The sequence below is a fragment of the Dryobates pubescens genome, chromosome 30 (assembly GCF_014839835.1).
Source record: "Dryobates pubescens isolate bDryPub1 chromosome 30, bDryPub1.pri, whole genome shotgun sequence".
Classification (NCBI taxonomy): Eukaryota; Metazoa; Chordata; class Aves; order Piciformes; family Picidae; genus Dryobates; species Dryobates pubescens.
The window spans coordinates 12,810,065-12,825,176 of record NC_071641.1 but is presented as its reverse complement, the minus strand read 5'-3'; the positions used below and the strand labels follow the sequence as shown (position 1 = coordinate 12,825,176).

General features: G+C 58.4%; 1 protein-coding gene across 1 annotated transcript in view; it reads left to right on the top strand.

Moving 5' to 3' along the window:
- Positions 1-15,112, top strand: part of PALD1 (phosphatase domain containing paladin 1) — a 46,729-nt gene that overhangs the window by 10,135 nt on the left and 21,482 nt on the right. The window contains exons 2-10 of the mRNA XM_054174747.1: positions 4,651-4,848; positions 5,002-5,104; positions 5,783-5,962; positions 6,905-7,060; positions 8,254-8,414; positions 8,540-8,615; positions 9,431-9,579; positions 9,738-9,834; positions 9,920-10,024. Coding sequence (XP_054030722.1) covers positions 4,661-4,848; positions 5,002-5,104; positions 5,783-5,962; positions 6,905-7,060; positions 8,254-8,414; positions 8,540-8,615; positions 9,431-9,579; positions 9,738-9,834; positions 9,920-10,024 — 1,215 coding nt within the window. The 5' untranslated portion in view covers positions 4,651-4,660. The remainder of the gene's footprint in view (positions 1-4,650; positions 4,849-5,001; positions 5,105-5,782; positions 5,963-6,904; positions 7,061-8,253; positions 8,415-8,539; positions 8,616-9,430; positions 9,580-9,737; positions 9,835-9,919; positions 10,025-15,112) is intronic.

The window sequence follows — 15,112 nt, the reverse complement described above, 5'->3', positions numbered from 1 at the left end:
CTACAGGAAAGCTGGGGAGGGACTTATGAGGATGTCAGGGACTGATAGGACTGGGGGGGAATGGAACAAAACTAGAAGTGGGGAGATTGAGATTGGATGTGAGGAAGAAGTTGTTCCCCATGAGGGTGGTGAGAGCCTGGCACAGGTTGCCCAGGGAGGTGGTGGCAGCCTCCTGCCTGGAGGTGTTTGCAGCCAGGCTGGATGTGGCTGTGAGCAACCTGCTGTGGTGTGAGGTGTCCCTGCCCATGGCAGGGGCTTGGAGCTGGCTGAGCCTTGAGGTCCCTTTGACCCCTGACAATTCCATGATTGTAAGGGCTGCTCAAAACTGGCTTGTCATGGAATCGCAGAACCCTAGACTGGCTTGATCTGGAAAGGACTACAAAGGTTATGTACTTCCAACCTTCCTGCCACGGGCAGGGACACTTCCCCCTAGCCCAGGTTGCTCAAAGCCTCATCCAGCCTGGTTGAAGCACTTCCAGGGATGAGGTGTCCACAGCTTCTCTGGGCAACCTGTTCCAGTGTCTCCCCACCCTCACAGTGAAGCTGTCCCAGCTGACTCCACCAGCAAATCCACATGGGTTGAATGTGAGCCTCCTGACTTCTCGTAGCGGCTCCCAAGCAAAGCCAAACCCCGGCAGCCTGGCTGATTTTTGGGGGAATAACTCCAATTTAACATTCCAGACAGACATTGGATGCAGAGAGGTTCTTTTAAGTCAAATAAGAAAATTACTGGGTTTTTTTTCAGGGGGAAGTTGCCTGCCCAAGCATTTGCTGAGAGTGTTTCTTAACTGTGTTCAGCTTTTGGGGAGGAAACATGATTTGGGGGCTGATCCTGAGCCCTAGGATGGGCTGGAACCTGTCAGACTGATTCCTGGGGCTCCTGTCTCACTTGCCTGGGCTCTTGATGGGGCTGGATGGGAGAGCTGTCAGGCAAGGTCATTTTGGCTGCTTCTTGGGAGAGGGTTTTGCTTCTGCACCCATCCCCAGGAGACCTAATAGCAGCCTTCCAGTACCTGAAGGGGGGGGCTAGAAGAAGGCTGGAGATAGACTCTTTGCAAAGGCCTGTGGGGATAGGACAAGGGGCTTCAGACTAGAGAAGAGCAGATCTAGACTGGATGTTAGGAGCAGGTTCTTTGCTGTGAGGGTGGTGGAACACTGGAACAGGTTGCCCAGGGAGGTGGTGCTGATGGCAAAAAAGCTCCATCCCAGAGCAAAGGCTGATCATGGAATCCCAGAATGGTTTGGGTTGGAAGGGACCTGTCAAGGTCATTTAATCCAACCTCCTTCGAAGCAAGCAGAGACATCCCCAGCTGGATCAGTGTGCTCAGAGCCCCATCAAGCTTGATCTTGAGTGTCTCCAAAGGGAGGGCCTCTGCCACCTTCCTGAGCAACCTCCTCCAGTGTTTCAAAAGACAACTTTTATCCCCCTGTGGATGGTGGATATCATTTCTTACTGCAAACAGTCACTGGTTAATGATGCCTCATGTCTCACCTCTGCTATGAGGACAGGCTGAGGGAGCTGGGGTGGTGCAGCCTGGAGAAGGGAAGGCTCCAGGGAGACCTACTGGTGGTGTTGCAGTACTTGAAGGGGGCTACAAGAAGGCTGGAGAGGGACTGTTTACAAAGGCCTGTGGGGATAGGACAAGGGGCAATGGTTTCAGACTAGAGAAGAGCAGATCTAGACTGGATGTTAGGAGCAGGTTCTTTACTGTGAGGGTGGTGGAGCACTGGAACAGCTTGCACAGGGAGGTGGTTGGGGCCCCATCCCATTTAAAGTGAGGCTCAACAAGGCTGTGGGCAACCTGATCTAGTGGAGGATGTCCCTGCTGACTGCAGAGGGGGCTGGACTGGATGACCTTTGGAGGTCCCTTCAGACCCTTCTGTGATGTGATGTGATGTGCCAGCTTGCAAGTCAGATGCAGCTGTGCCGGTGAACAGCTGCTCCCAGGGCTCGGTGACGCTGAAGCTCCCCCTCTTCCCCTGGCCTTTTCAGAGCCGTTTCCATGGTTGCCCAGGGCACCCATTTGGGGGAATCTGGGGACTTCTCTTGCTTTTGCTGCCCAGCCCAGAGAGGGAAAGCAGCTGAAAGGCCGTTTCCTCTCTCCATTCATTTTGTGGTTTGAGAGGCCCCTGTCCAACTCTCCCCGGCGTCTTTCTGTGCCTCCTTGTTTGTGATGTGGTTTGGGGCAAGAGAAAATAATCCCTGAGGGGTTTAGGGTGAAGGTTGCTGATGGTGGGGGGGACAAGGATGAAGGATATGCAGAAGGCTGCCTGCAACTTGGGGGGGTGTGTGTGTGAGTCTCCCCCCCTCTCCCTCCCCCCCTGCAAGCCTGGGGGTGCTGGAGCAGACCCAGAGGGATCAGTGCAGCTCCTGTGGCTGCCTTGGAAGAGATGCACCAATGCTGAACAAAATAAAGGAGGGGAAAGGGAAAAAACCAGCAACAAAAAAAGCAGCCTCCTGGCTCCTGCTCCCTGGCTGAGCTCTCCAAAGCCACCAGTGTCTGCTCTGAAACACAGGAAAGCTGGAGAGGGACTCCTTACAAGGGCTCCTAGTGACAGGATGAGGGGCAGTGGCTCGCAGCTGGAAGAGGGCAGATTCAGACTGGAAGATTGGGAAGAAATCCTTTCCAGTGAGGGTGGTGAGACACTGGCACAGGTTGCCCAGGGAGGTGGTGGATGCCCCCTCCCTGGAGGTGTTTGAGGCCAGGCTGGGTGAGGCCTTGGAGCAGCCTGGGCTAGTGGGGGCTAGTGGGACGTGCCCATGCCTGGGGCAGGGGGGTTTGCAACTAGATGAGCTTTAAGCTCCCTTCCAACCCAAACCATTCTGTGATTCTGTATTTCCCTCCCCCACTTTGCTTTGGTTTTGCCCTGACAGTGCTTAGTGCAAGCAAAAGCATGAAAAAGGACTTGGAGAAATGGCACTGGCAGGAGACAGCTGAGTTGGGTTTATTTCCCTCCCCCCACTGCCCTTTTTCTTGCCTCTGAAAGAACCCAGGCTGCCTAATGGTGCAGAAAATTCACACCAAATGCAGCCCTGTGCAGAGCAGGGAGGGAAGGTGGGGAGGAGGGGAAAGACCGGGGGAAATCAGTGCCTGGGCACGGCCCCCGCTCGAAATAGCACATTTTCCAGAGGCTTTCCCCCCTGGCTGGAAGCATTTGCAGCTGCTGGGGGCATGGCATTCCCTGGGATCAAGCTCAGGGACTGCTCCTGGGCTGCTTGTGAGGCAGCAGGAAGACATTTGGAGGGCCGGGCTGGAGCCGCCCTGGGTCTGCCAGCGCTGGGCATCGCTGCCGAGCCAGGCGCCGGCTGCCGCTGCGGCTGCCAGGGTTGCTCCCAGTCCAGCACCAGTACAAAGCAGAGTTTTACTGGGGACTGCCTCAGCAGGGGTTAGGCTGAGAGGTGTTTTGTTTTGTTCCCCTTTCCCCTGCCCCTTTGCCATCTCTGGCTTTGTTAGGTTACCAGGATCCCGCAGACAGTCACCACATTGTCCTGGACCAGTGGAGTGTGGTGGGGTGCTCCTGGCTGCTGCCATCCCTCTCTGCCCTGAGCTGACCCTTTCAGCTTTCATCCTTGTTTAGGGATGAGCTCCCTGGTGGGGGATGGGGAGGGTGGGGTCTGCTTTTGGGATCCCCCCACCTGCACTAGGGTAGAGGGGAATTCCAGGATGGGAATAAGTGGCTGCTTTAAATCACCTTCTAAACTTGCTCATCTCTCCTCCTGCTGCCTCCAGGCTCCTGATCTGCAGCTGAGGGAGTTTCTGAGCCCTGCAGGGCTGTTTATTGCTGCATGGGGGACACCTTCCCTCCTGCAGCCTCTGAGGCCACAGAATGATGTGTGGGAGCTTCACTCCCTCCCTTCCCCCCAAACTGTTCCTCCTTGACACGTGGGTACAAGCCTGGAGCTGGGAGCTGGGAGCTCCCTGGCTGCCCCCAAGCATGCTGGGCAGCTCCCAAATTAATTAGTGAACAGTTAGCTATATTTACTCCTTGTTCAAGTGGTTTCCCCACAGGGAGGGACCCTGGAGTGCTGTATGGGCACTGGGGAAGCAGAGGGTGAGGCCAACAGTGTCCCTCCACAGTGCCCCCTGCTGACTCAGCAGATTCGAAGAGGCTTGGATCTCTCCCTTTCCTCAGCTCCACTTTTTTGACTGCTTCCTCCTGGATGAGTCACAGGAGCAGAGGATGTTAGCAGTTGCAAGGGACCTCCAGAGATCGAGTCAACCCCCCCCTGCCAGAGCAGGACCGTAGAGTCCAGCACAGGTCACACAGAAACACATCCAGATGGCTCTGGAAAGTCTCCAGAGAAGGAGACTCCACAACCTCTCTGGGCAGCCTGCTCCAGGGCTCTGAAGGGGGCCCTAGGACAGGCAGGCAGGAAACCCTTTGTAGGAGCAGGAGGGCAAGTGCAGAGTTTGGAACCTTAGAATGGACTCGATGGTCTTTGAGGTCTCTTCCAGCCTTGGTGATACTGTGGTGATGCTGGTCTGGGTTGGAAGGTCCAAGCCTCTTTGTTTCTTACCCTTGCTGCCTGTGGTGGTGGTAGGGGGTGTGCCTAGGCTTTCCCCCCACCTTCCTAAACCAGGAGTGGCTGCAAACCCAACTCCTCAACCCTCTCCTCCTCTCCTTGCTTCCTCCCCGGCGGCGCCGCAGCCGCCCGCGGATGATGGGTACGACGGCCAGCGCGGCACAGCAGGCGGTCCCAGCATCCCCTCCAGAGAGTGGGGCACCAGGTGACAGCAGCATGGAGGACCAGCACTCCCTCAGCATCCACTCCTTCCAGACCCTGGGGCTCCACAACAGCAAGGCCAAGTCCATCATCACCAACAAAGTGGCGCCCGTGGTCATCACGTAAGGGCCCTCGGCGAGGTCTGCTCCGGCAGCTCCGGACCCCTGCGTTCCGGCAGCCTCTCCCCTCAGTGCTGGGGCTTTTCAAGAGTGACCTGGCTGGTTTGTTTTGGCCTTTTTGACCCTTGCCTAAGTTGTTGTGTTGTCCTTTTGCAGGTACAACTGCAGAGAGGAGTTTCAGATCCACGATGACCTGCTGAAGGCCAACTACACTGTGGGACGCATTTCTGAGGCCACCCTCGAGCACTACCTTGTGCAGGTGAGCAGCACCTCCGAGGCCACAGCTCAAGTACTGGCTCCAGTCCTGGGCTCCCCAGGTCAAAAGAGACAGGGAACCACTGGAGAGAGTCTAGAGGAGGCTACAAAGATGCTAAGGGGACTGGAGGATCGCTGTGAGGAGGAAAGGCTGAGAGCCCTGGGGCTGTTGAGCCTGGAAGAGAGCAGCTGGAGAGGGGATCTGATCGATGCTGATCAGTAGCTGAAGAGCAGGGAACAAGAGGATGGGGCCAGACTGTTTTCAGTGGTTCCCAGGGACAGGACAAGGAGCAATAGGCACCAGCTGGAACCCAGGAGGTTCCATCGGCCCAGGAGGAGAAACTTGTTTGGTGTGAGGGTGCTGGAGCCATGGAGCAGGCTGCCCAGAGAGAGGCTGTGGAGTCTCCTTCTCCAGAGAGATTCCAACCCCACCTGGCTGTGGTGGTCCTTCTGTGGGTGCTGCTGCTTTAGCAGAAGGTGATGGTGATCTCCAGAGGTCCCTTCCAACCCCTACCATGCTGTGATGCTGTGATGGCCACTGCCCCCCCACGCTGAACACGTTTCACCCCGGGGGGGCCTGGGCACCTTCCATGCCACTTCTCTCCATATGGCTGCGTCCGAACCTGCTCGCTCCAGTTCACTTCTTGCCTGCCTCCTCCCTGCTTGTGTCCTGCTTTTGCAGGGGAAGTATTTCCTGGTCAGGGATGTGTATGGCAAGCTGGATGTGTTGAACACTACTGGCAGCTGCGGGGCTCCCAACTTCCGCCAGGCCAAAGGAGGCTACGCTGTGTTCGGCATGGGGCAGCCCAGCCTCAACGGCTTCAAGCTCGTCCTGCAGAAGCTGCAGAGAGAAGGCCACAAGGTTGGTGGGACACCAAGCTGGGAGCAGCTGTCCACATGGTAGGGCTCTGCAGAGGGGCCTTGAAAGGCTGCACAGATGGGCAGAGGCCAAGGGCAGGAGACTGAACACATCCAAGTGCCAGGTTCTGCACATTGGCCACAGCAACCCCAGGCAGTGCTACAGGCTGGGGTCAGAGTGGCTGAGAGCAGCCAGGCAGAGAGGGACCTGGGGGTGCTGGTTGGTGGTAGGCTGAACATGAGCCTGCAGTGTGCCCAGGCAGCCAAGAGGGCCAATGGCATCCTGGCCTGCATCAGGAACAGTGTGGCCAGCAGGAGCAGGGAAGTCATTGTGCCCCTGGACTCAGCACTGGTTAGGCCACACCTTGAGTCCTGTGTCCAGTTCTGGGCCCCTCAGGTTAGGAAAGAGGTTGAGCTGCTGGAAGGTGTCCAGAGAAGGGCAACAGAGCTGGGGAGGGGTCTGGAGCACAGCCCTGTGAGGAGAGGCTGAGGGAGCTGGGGTTGCTTAGCCTGCAGAAGAGGAGGCATGGGGGAGACCTTCTTGCTCTCTGCAACTCCCTGCAGGGAGGCTGTAGCCAGGTGGGGGTTGGGCTCTTCTCCCAGGCAAGCAGCAGCAGAACAAGAGGACACAGTCTCAAGCTGTGCCAGGGGAGGTTTAGGCTGGAGGTTAGGAAGAAGTTCTTCCCAGAGATTGGCCCTTGGGATGTGCTGCCTGGGGAGGGGGTAGGGTTGGGGTCCCTGGAGGTGTTTAAGACCAGCCTGGGTGAGGCACTTGGTGCCATGGTCTGGTTGATCAGTTGGGTTGGGTGATGGGTTGGACTTGAGGACCTTGGAGGTCTCTTCCCACCTGGTTGATGATTCTGTGCTTCTGTCAAGGGGGCAGTGGGGATGGGTGAGCAGCAATGGCAGGAGAGCTTCTGGGGGCAGCCTCTCCCTGTCCTGGCAGGAATGTGTTTTCTTCTGCGTGCGCGAGGAGCCGGTGGTGTTCCTGCGGCTGGAGGGGGACTTCGTGTCCTACACCCCCCGGGGCAAGGAGAACCTGCACGAGAACCTGCAGCAGGGAGGGAGGGCAGAGAGCCTGGAGCTGGCCATCCGGAAGGAGGTGAGGTGGGGAGGGGGAGCCGGGGTCCTCACCCCAGCACCAACCAGGTGCTCGAGCCCCTCTGGGGAGGCGAGCAGGGGCTTGCTGGGGCGGTGGGCATGGCCTGGGTGAGGATGGGAGTCTGCTGGGGGTGGTGGGCATGGGCTGGGTGAGGATGGGAGTCTGCTGGGGGCGGTGGGCATGGCCTGGGTGGTGCTGGGAGTCTGCTGGGGCGGTGGGCATGGGCTGGGTGGTGCTGGGAGTCTGCTGGGGGCGGTGGGCATGGCCTGGGTGGTGCTGGGAGTCTGCTGGGGGCGGTGGGCATGGCCTGGGTGGTGCTGGGAGTCTGCTGGGGGTGGTGGGCATGGCCTGGGTGGTGCTGGGAGTCTGCTGGGGGTGGTGGGCATGGCCTGGGTGGTGCTGGGAGTCTGCTGGGGGTGGTGGGCATGGCCTGGGTGAGGATGGGAGTCTGCTGGGGCGGTGGGCATGGCCTGGGTGGTGCTGGGAGTCTGCTGGGGGCGGTGGGCATGGCCTGGGTGGTGCTGGGAGTCTGCTGGGGCGGTGGGCATGGGCTGGGTGAGGATGGGAGTCTGCTGGGGGTGGTGGGCATGGCCTGGGTGGTGCTGGGAGTCTGCTGGGGGTGGTGGGCATGGCCTGGGTGGTGCTGGGAGTCTGCTGGGGGTGGTGGGCATGGCCTGGGTGGTGCTGGGAGTCTGCTGGGGCGGTGGGCATGGGCTGGGTGAGGATGGGAGTCTGCTGGGGGCGGTGGGCATGGCCTGGGTGAGGATGGGAGTCTGCTGGGGGTGGTGGGCATGGCCTGGGTGAGGATGGGAGTCTGCTGGGGGCGGTGGGCATGGCCTGGGTGGTGCTGGGAGTCTGCTGGGGCGGTGGGCATGGCCTGGGTGAGGATGGGAGTCTGCTGGGGGTGGTGGGCATGGGCTGGGTGGTGCTGGGAGTCTGCTGGGGGCGGTGGGCATGGCCTGGGTGGTGCTGGGAGTCTGCTGGGGCGGTGGGCATGGGCTGGGTGAGGATGGGAGTCTGCTGGGGCGGTGGGCATGGCCTGGGTGAGGATGGGAGTCTGCTGGGGGTGGTGGGCATGGGCTGGGTGAGGATGGGAGTCTGCTGGGGCGGTGGGCATGGGCTGGGTGGTGCTGGGAGTCTGCTGGGGCGGTGGGCATGGGCTGGGTGAGGATGGGAGTCTCCTCCTCGGGCAGATCCATGACTTTGCTCAGCTGAGCGAGAGCCTCTACTACGTCTACAACGACCTGGAGCGGCTGCGGGACGAGCCCCACCCGGTGCGGGTGCAGGGCGAGGAGGACATCCAGGTGACCGAGGAGGTGTACCGCAGGCCCATCTTCCTCCTGCCCTCCTACAGGTGCTGCCCTTCCCTCCTGTCCCTCCTCCCCCCTCCCCCCTCTCTCCAGCCCTGTGTCCTGCACCGTGGTGGGCGCCAGGCTGCCGCCCTGGCCCTGCCACCCTCACGTGCGCTGTGCCTGGCAGGTACCACCGGCTGCCGCTGCCCGCCGAGGGAGCGCCGCTGGAGGAGCAGTTCGATGCCTTCCTCTGCTTCCTCAGGGTGAGCCCAGGAGCAGTGCCCCTGATCCAGTGCCTGAGCAAGTCTGCAGCGTCTGGGAGCGTGGCTTTCCCAGGAGCAGCTCCTGCTTTGGCTTGATGCTGCCAGCTGGAGCCTGCCTCTGGGTGCATTCCATCCCCATCACTGTAGACCCTGCTGGAGAAGTCCATCTTGTCCCAACTGCTTGTCCCTACTCCTCCTGGCTGGAGGTGACCATCCCTCACCACTTCCCAGCATCCCTGTGTAGGTCTCTCTTCCCTCAATGGCTTTGGGAGAAATCACAGAGCTGTCAGGGCTGGAAGGGACCTCAAGGCTCAGCCAGCTCCAGGCCCCCTGCCATGGGCAGGGACACCTCACACCACAGCAGGTTGCTCACTGGTGGCAGTGATAGAACTGGGGGGCATGGAGCAGAACTAGAAGTGGGGAGATTGAGATTGGCTGTGAGGAAGAAGTTGTTCCCCAGGAGGGTGGTGAGAGCCTGGCACAGGCTGCCCAGGGAGGTGGTGGCAGCCTCCTGCCTGGAGGCGTTTGCAGCCAGGCTGGATGTGGCTGTGAGCAACCTGCTGTAGTGTGAGGTGTCCCTGGCCATGGCAGGGGGTTGGAGCTGGCTGAGCCTTGAGGTCCCTTCCAACCCTGACAGCTCTGTGATTCTATGACTGCCAGTTGTGCTGTCCTGGTTCATCCACCCTGCCCCCAGCAAAGGGGAGAGGCCACCCTTCTGCCTTGCCCCTTGGCAAGGTTCTCATCTCCACCCTGACCACTGCAGTGGCAGCTCTGGCTGTCCCTGTGGTCCTCATCTCTCTGTCCTTTCCTCCTAGGAGAGCCCCAGCCTGCTGCTGCGGGACCCCAGCAGACCCCCGCCGGCTCTGCTCTTTGGCTGCCAGACTGGAGTGGGCAGGACCAACCTGGCCATGGCCATGGGCACCCTGGTCCTCCACCACCACCGAGGAGCCACCCAGAAGCCTGAGTAATTGAGGCAGCCTCTGGGCTGGGGTGGGATGTCTGTACCTCTGGGGCCATTTGGCTCTTCTCCCTCCCTCTGGCTCTTCTCCCTCCCTCTGGCTCTTCTCAGGTTGTCTGTACCCCTGGGGCCATTTTGATCATCTTCTTCTTCTCCCATCCCAGCCTCTCCCACCTGCCTAAATCATCTCCCAGGGACAGACTTCGAGTCATCCAGACTTTCATTGAGATGGTCCCCAAGGGCCAGCAGATAGTTGAGGAGGTAAGGGGGTGAGTGAGATGGGCTGAGGTCGGTCCCCTCCTCCACCTGGGGTTGGCTGAGTGGCTTTTCCCTTGCTCCTCACAAGGTGGACAGTGCCATTGCCTCCTGCTCGGAGATGCACGACATGAAGGAAGCCATCTACGAGTACAAGAAGAAGCTGGAAGGGATTGGGGAGGACTATCAGATCCAGGTAGGCTCATTGGAGGATTGATTTGGATTCAAGCTGCAAGCAGGGAATGCTTTGGGTTGGAAGGGACCTTTAAAGGTCATCTGGTCCACCCCCTGCCCTGTGGTGAGCTCCTTTATTGAGCTGCTTCTGCTTTGCAGGGGGATGAGAAGAATGTAAATTCTGCAGCTCCAAAGCTTCTGTGAGCTGGCAGTTTCCCAGAGGCCTGACCCCTGGGGGCTTGGGCAGCTTTTGCCTTTGGGTTTGCCCCTTGAAATTCAGAGCCCTGACACTGAGCAGGCTGAGCTTCGAGGGGGAAGCTGGCTGCCTTGGGCTTCACCGCTGCCCAAGGTGGTTGACCTCAGGGGGGGCCAAAAAAGTCTCTCATGCCCTGGTTCTGTCAGCTGAAAAAGTGGAAAATCCAGACCAGTCCTTGGAGCTGGGAGGGGTTGGTGCTTGGAGGCTTTCCTGCAACTGTAGTCACTCAGGGTCAAGTTTTTTTCTATCTGTAGGATTATTTTTATCCTACCTCTTTGCTTGGAGAAGCAGCAGGGTGGTGCTGGAAGATGTGTTTGCTGTCCCAGCCTGAGCAGCTCCTCACCAGGTGGTGGATGGGTGGATTGAGAGCAGCCCTGGAGAAAAGGCCTTGGGGGTGCTGGGAGAGGAGAAGCTCAGCAGGAGCCAGCAGGGAGCACTTGCAGCCCAGAGAGCCAAGCAGAGCCTGGGCTGCAGCAAGAGAAGTGTGGCCAGCAGGGCCAGGGAGGGGATTCTGCCCCTCTGCTCCACTCTGCTGAGACCACAGCTGGAGCTCTGGGGCCAGTTCTGGAGCCTCTGTGCCAGAAAGGGTCTGGAGGTGCTGGAAGGTGTCCAGAGAAGGGTCATGAGGATGAGCAGAGGGCTGGAGCTGCTCTGCTGTGAGGACAGACTGAGGGAGTTGGGGCTGTTCAGGCTGGAGAGGAGAAGGCTCCCAGGAGACCTTCTGGTGACCTTCCAGGATCTGAAGGGGGCTACAGGAAAGCTGGGGAGGGACTTTTGAGGGTGTCAGGGAGTGACAGGACTGGGGGGGATGGAGCAAAACTAGAAGTGGGGAGATTGAGATTGGCTGTGAGGAAGAAGTTGTTCCCCAGGAGGGTGGTGAGAGCCTGGCACAGGCTGCCCAGGGAGGTGGTGGCAGCCTCCTGCCTGGAGGTGTTTGCAGCCAGGCTGGAGGTGGCTGTGAGCAACCTGCTGTAGTGTGAGGTGTCCCTGCCCATGGCAGGGGGTTGGAGCTGGCTGAGCCTTGAGGTCCCTTCCAGCCCTGACAATTCCATGATTCTGTGGGTGGATGTATGCTCAGGTGGAAGTACTGCCCCCACTCCCAGCCTCTTTGGAGAGTCATTTCCCCAGTCAGCTGCTGAATGTGGAGTGGAGACCCTGGGATGGTGGTGATGGTACCCAAACCAGGTCCTGCATGGCCACAGTAAATGAACTGGAGCAGAGAAGGACCTTGGGAATGATTCAGGGATGGGAAACCAAAACATTTACTGGCACTTTTTTGGCTGTTTGTCCCTAAATGTTGCCCCCTCTGCCCCATTTTGGGGTGAATTTGGCTATATTTGGTGCTGCTCCTATGCTGGCAGGTATTTTCTGTTGTACAGAGGGGAAAGTTTGGATTTGGGGCAGAGGATTTTCCCACTGCCTCGAAGCCTCTCCCTGGTTTTTCCTGGCTGAGGAAGGCTGCTCTGTGTCATCCCTGATGGTGGGGAAACAAATGGCCTGGGGGGGACTGTGGTAAGTTAGCCAGGGGAAGAGTTTATTTGAAGTCTTTGTGGAGCAAGAGCAGGTTTAAACAGTGGCCAGGGGCCAGGAAAATAAGCTGGAGGAGGGGAGAGGAGGTGGGGAGAGGAGGTGGGGAGAGGAGGAGGGGAGAGGAGGTGGGGAGAGGAGCTGGGGAGTAGGGGCTGGTGCTCAGCCATCAGAAAAATAACCTTGGTGTGGTTAGGGCTGGAGGGGGCTGCAGGTGGTAGTGGGGAGGCTTGGCTGGCTTGAGCTTGTGGAGCTCTCCCTGTGTGGAGCTCTTGCTGTGGGGAGAGGCTGAGCTGCTTCTGGGCATGGAGGAATGAGGTCATGGTGGAGGGTGGGTTTCTAGCCTGTGGTAGGGGAGGAAAACATTGAAGTCCTTGAGTGATTGTGACGTGGGGTAGGTGCATCCTGGCATGGGATGCTGAGCTGCAGCCCTGCAGTGCCCAGCTCCCCATGGCTCAGGTGTCAGCAGCTCATTCATTCCCCTCATCATCAAAAACCTGTTTCTGGGTGGGAGCTTAGGGCTGGTTTGTACAGCAGGAAGTCAAACCCTCAGGAAGAAGAGCCCCCAGCACAGCTCCATCTTCTCAGGCTTTGTTTTGAGTTCCCAGAGCAAATCCTCCTGTTCTGCCTCGTGATAAATGACCACAGGCCAGGTTTCTCTCACAGGGAAGAAGTAAATATTCCTGAGCCAGCCACAAAGTGCCAGAGAGATGCAAGCCTCCACCTTTGCCCAGCTGATCCTTACGTGGCCACAGCTCCACCGGGTTCAGGGCAAAGTGAATGGGGAGGGGGCAGCCACCACCCCTGGAGGTGTTTAGAAGACATTGGGATGAGGTGCTGAGGGACAGGGTCTAACAGGGAGATGGTAGGCTGTGGATGGATTGGATGATCACTGACTCACAGAATGCCAGGGGCTGGAAGGGACCTCCAAAGATCACCCAGGGACAGTGACTCCACCATCTCCCTGGGTAGCACATTCCCTAAACCTCCCCTGGCACAGCTTGAGACTGTGTCCTCTTGTTCTGGTGCTGCTTGCCTGGGAGAAGAGCCCAACCCCCACCTGGCTACAGCCTCCCTTCAGGGAGTTGCAGAGAGCAAGAAGGTCTCCCCTGAGCCTCCTTTTCTGCAGGCTAAGCAACCCCAGCTCCCTCAGCCTCTCCTCACAGGGCTGTGCTCCAGACCCCTCCCCACCTTTGTTGCCCTCCTCTGAACACCCTCCAGCAAGTCACCATCCTGGCCAACACTCTCCCCTTGGCTTTGTGTCTCCAAGTAGCATCTGGACATTGACAGCAAGATAAACCCTCCCATGCTCCTTGGCTCTGGTTGGAACTGCTCCCAGTGTGTCCTTGGGCTAAAGGGGAGGTTTTGTTTGAGCTGAAAGGCAAATGCATGTCTTCAGGCAGCATCTACTATGATACAGACAACTTGCAGTGTTGCATTAGGACACCCACACCACAAACCCCACCAAACAAAGGCTTCCAAACCCCTCGATTCCAGCTTGGGATTTGGAGGGTTTCTCTCCACCTCTTCTCATCTGAAGTGGTTTCTTCTCAGTCACACAGCTTGGAGAAGTTAGCATGAGGATGCAAAACGCTTCTGAGGGACTTAGCTGGCATTTCTGACCTTTTCCCTCCCCAGAAATGGCTCCATGTAGAAGGAACAAAGCCTGTCTCTCTTCCAAGCCAACCCCAAACAAGTGTGTGCAGGGCTTTTCTCCAGCATCCTGGGCTGGGGGGCGGTAGGACCACTTGGTGCTCATCATATCTCCATCCATGGGAATGGACAATGAGGTTGAGGGCACCCTCAGCAAGTTTGGTGAGGATACCAAGTTGGGTGGTGTGGTTGGCAAGGCTGAGGGACTGGATGCCAGCCAGAGGGACCTGGACAGGCTGGAGAGGGGGCTAAGGAGAACATCATGAGGTTCAACAAGGCTAAGTGCAAGGTCCTGCACCTAGGTCTAGGCCACTGTCACTGTCAGTCCAGGCTGGGGAATGAGGAGATTGAGAGCAGCCCTGCAGAGAAGGACATGGGGGTGCTGGTGGGTGAGAAGCTGGACCTGAGGCAGCAATCACAGAATCACAGAAGCATACAGGTTGGAGCAGAGCCTGGGGATCACCAAGCCCAGCCCAGAACCCTGCTCTGCAAGGGTCACCCCTAAACCATATCCCCAAGCACCACATCCAAACCACCTTGACACACCTCCAGGGTTGGGGACCCCACCACCCCCCTGGGCAGCACATCCCAGTGCCTGACCACTCCTGCTGTGGAAAAATTCTTCCTAGTGTCCAGTTTGAACCTACCCAGTGGCAGCCTGAGGCTGCTCCCTCTTGTTCTATCACTAATCACCTGTGAGAAGAGACCAGCAGCAGCCTCTCCACAGCCTCCTTTCAGGTAGCTGTAGAGAGCCAGGAGGCACTTGCAGCCCAGACAGCCAACTGAATCCTGGGCTGCGTTGACATAACTGTGGCCAGCAGGTCAAGGGAGGTGGTTCTGCCCCTCTACTCTGGTGAGACCTCACCTGGAGTACTGCATCCAGCTCTGGGGCTCCCAACACAACAGATGTGGACCTGATGGAGTGGGTTCAGAGGAGGACCACCAAGATAATGAGGGGCAGGACGTTTTAGGGTGTCAGGGAGGGATAGGTCTGGGGGGATTGGAACAAAACTAGAAATGGGGAGATTGAGATTGGCTGTGAGGAAGAAGTTGTTCCCCAGGAGGGTGGTGAGAGCCTGGCACAGGTTGCCCAGGGAGGTGGTGGCAGCCTCCTGCCTGGAGGTGTTTGCAGCCAGGCTGGAGGTGGCTGTGAGCAACCTGCTGTGGTGTGAGGTGTCCCTGCCCATGGCAGGGGGTTGGAGCTGGCTGAGCCTTGAGGTCCCTTCCAGCCCTGACAGTTCTGTGACTCTATGAGAGGGCTGCAGCACCTCTGTTGGGAGGACAGGCTGAGAAGGGAGGCTGTAGCCAGGTGGGGGTTGGTCTCTTCTCCCAGGCAACCAGCACCAGAACAAGAGACACAGTGTCAAGCTGTGCCAGGGGAGTTTTAGGCTGGAGGTTAGGAAGAAGTTCTTCATAGAAAGAGAGATTGGCCATTGGGATGTGCTGCCCAGGGAGGTGGTGGAGTCCCCATCCCTGGAGGTGTTCAGGAAGAGCCTGGATGGGGTGCTTGGTGCCATGGGTTAGTTGATCAGATGGTGCTGCGGGATAGGTTGGACTGGATGATCTCAAAGGTCTCTTCCAGCCTGGTTTATTCTGTTCTATTCTGTTCTATTCTGTTAGATGGTGCTGGGTGATAAGTTGGACTTGATGATCTCTGAGGTCTTTCCCAACCTG